Source organism: Octodon degus, unplaced genomic scaffold (genome assembly GCF_000260255.1).
Source record: "Octodon degus isolate 3935 unplaced genomic scaffold, OctDeg1.0 scaffold01150, whole genome shotgun sequence".
In the NCBI taxonomy this organism is placed as follows: domain Eukaryota; kingdom Metazoa; phylum Chordata; class Mammalia; order Rodentia; family Octodontidae; genus Octodon; species Octodon degus.
The window spans coordinates 6,620-9,297 of NW_004525726.1; the positions used below are offsets into that span (position 1 = coordinate 6,620).

The window sequence follows — 2,678 nt, forward strand, 5'->3', positions numbered from 1 at the left end:
CTTTTTGTTGGGGGCAGTGGTGGGACTAGAGGTGAAACTGAAAGCCTTCTGTCTCACTGACCTCCTCTGTTCTGCTTTTATTTTTACTTCTAACTTTAAGACAATGTCCCACTAAGTCCAAGTGGCCCAGCTGGCTGTGAACTTGTGATTCTCCCGCCTTTGCCTCCCAAGGTTTGACTGTTCATGCAGTCCAGCCATGTCCCGGGCAGGCAGGCTCACGGTGGCCCAGGAGGAGGGCTCTGTAGGCTGGAGCATGGCACAGCAGTCCCAGGCTGGGAAGGAGGGGACTTGGGGTCCCTGCGTCAGGGCTGAAGAGGGGGCGCTCAGCCTGCCTGCACCCTGCTCTCCCTCAGCTCTCCCTCACCCAACCCTCACTCCCACGTGAAGCCTGCGCACTGCAGGGCGTGACTGTCCCTCACTCACGGAGCTCACTCAGTTGTACTAGTGCGGTTTGTCCCCACCACTCAGGATTTGCCCAGGGCCAGCTGAGAAAGTGCCTGGGTGGCTGTAGGGCCGGGCAGATCACTCCCCTGCCTCAGTGGTTTGAAGTTCGCCTTCCTGTCTCTGGCCTCTGGGCTCTTGGTGTCTCTGCTGACCACAGGGTCTGTGAGGGCCGTGCGGACTTCGGAGCCTCTTATGTCCTGGTGTATGTTGAATTTGTAGCCTTGAATGTTGGTTTGCTTCTTTTTCTTTCCCCTTGTAAGACTAAGGGTGGAACCCAGAGCCTTTGCACTGAAGTACCTCTCCAGCCCTTTAGAGATATTTCTCTGTTGAAACAGGGTGTCCTTAAAACCCGGATGCCCGGGCTAGGCCTGAACTTAGGATCCTCCTGCCTCAGCCTGCAGAGTGCTGAGTAGCCCTGTGGCCTGCAGTGCTGACTAGATGTTCCTGCACATGTATCAATACCCAGAAAGCAGGGCTGACAGCCGGCTATGTAGGAGAGGAAGCTTTTGGGAGAGATCTGTGCAATCAGAGCCAGGCCGCTCCTGGGGATGTTTGGGTTGGGTCATTTCTTCAAGTACACAGGAGATGGTAGAACGTGGTTCCTGACATAAGTGAACCTGCCTGCGTGCAATGTGACTCAGTCTGCAGGGATACGCCGAGAATGAGGCTGCGGCTGGAGACCTGGGAGCTGCGCACGAGGAGCACCGGGCCCTCCCCTAGGGGGCGCTGTGGCTTCCCGCGTGCCCTTTCCTGCTTCATCCAAACGCAGGTGAGGACCGGCCACCACGAGGGGGCGACACGAGGCTCTGAGTTGCCATGGCGTCCCGGATGGCCGGCTCCCTGCGCCTGCTCCTCTGGCTGCTGCTTCTCTGGCCCCAGCTTGGCGCGGACCCCGGGGATGCAGTGACGCCGCCCTCCGCACGTGGTCCCCCTTCCCCTAAGTCCGAGACCCTCATGGAAGAAGCTACCCAGAAACCAGAGGTCCTTCCCAGAGGTGAGCTCCCTGTCTGTGCTCTAGAGGGGGCTTGTGGGAGAGCGCAGCTCAGGGAGGATGGGCCGGGGTGGGCGCTGATGTCGGCGTGCGGGGGCTGTCTTAGGGACACAGAGGCGCCTGGGCCTCCAAAAGGGGACATTGTGGGGCTGGGCCTTGAACCCTTTCCCTCACTGTCCTGCTGCAGGCTGTGGCCAGCGGAGGATAATCGGGGGACAGCCAGCACCAGAGCGGAAGTGGCCCTGGCAGGTCAGCCTGCAGGTCCAGGGCAGACACGTGTGTGGGGGCACCCTCATCAGCAGCTGGTGGGTGATGACCGCAGCCCACTGCATATCCGAGTGAGTTTTTAGGGGCCCTGGGCCAGACCCATATGTTGCAGAGGTTCATCTTCCTCATCACGTGGATTTGGTGACAGTCCCAGGTAGGGTGATCCCTGAGGATTTGAATTTCTTTCTTTTTTTTTTTTTGGCGGTACCAGGAATTGAACTCAGGCTTTTTGCACTTGCCAGGGAAGTGCTGATTCTACTGAGCCATCTCCCCGGCCCCTAGGATTTGCATTTCTAACATGTTCTAGGACAACCATCAGCCTTTGTGTGGGCCCAGGAGATGAAGAGGCTGGTGACTGAGGGGCCAGGGTGGTGGCACCTGGAAGGGCGGCAGAGAGCTGTGTAGACCTCAGGCTCTCTCCACAGCTTTCACGACTACACGGTGATGCTAGGAGACACGAGCCTGCAGCACCAATCCCCAAGAGGACTAAAAGTCCCAGTCAAAGACATCGTTATCCACCAAGAATATCTGCACCTTGGAGTACTCTTCAATGACATCGCCCTGGTGCTGCTGTCCTTCCCTGTGAACTACTCCACCCACGTCCAGCCCGTGTGCCTCCCCAGCAAATTCTTCCACGTAGAAGCTGATACACAGTGCTGGGTGACTGGATGGGGCCGTACAGCTGAAGGTGAGAGAGGAAGCCAGGCCTGTGAGGAGGTGACCCTGTGCCCTGGGCGTGGTCCACTCCTAGGGGAGGCAGGTTTTGTAGCAGGATGTAGGCGGCTACTAAACTATACTGTAAGGGAATTTCTTTGGTTTCTCATGCCTGGGAACCAAGTCCGCAGCTTGCTGGGATCTATGCATGTTGGGTTTTAAGTCAGAGAGTGTTGAGCTATCCCCAGTTGAAGCTGTCCTTCCCCGAAGCACCTCCTTTGGAAGACAGGGCTCTTCCTCTTTGGCAGAAGACACCAGAAAA

The 2,678-nt window shown here is 57.5% G+C and overlaps 1 protein-coding gene across 1 annotated transcript in view; it reads left to right on the top strand.

The window, feature by feature from the left end:
- Window positions 1-1,254: 1,254 nt before the first annotated feature.
- LOC101588761 (serine protease 44-like) overlaps window positions 1,255-2,678 on the top strand; it is a gene marked incomplete at its 3' end in the record, with an annotated part of 2,767 nt that continues 1,343 nt past the window's right edge. Inside the window, exons 1-3 of the mRNA XM_023708781.1 lie at window positions 1,255-1,438; window positions 1,623-1,773; window positions 2,128-2,390. Of these exons, the coding sequence (XP_023564549.1) occupies window positions 1,261-1,438; window positions 1,623-1,773; window positions 2,128-2,390 (592 nt within the window). The remainder of the gene's footprint in view (window positions 1,439-1,622; window positions 1,774-2,127; window positions 2,391-2,678) is intronic.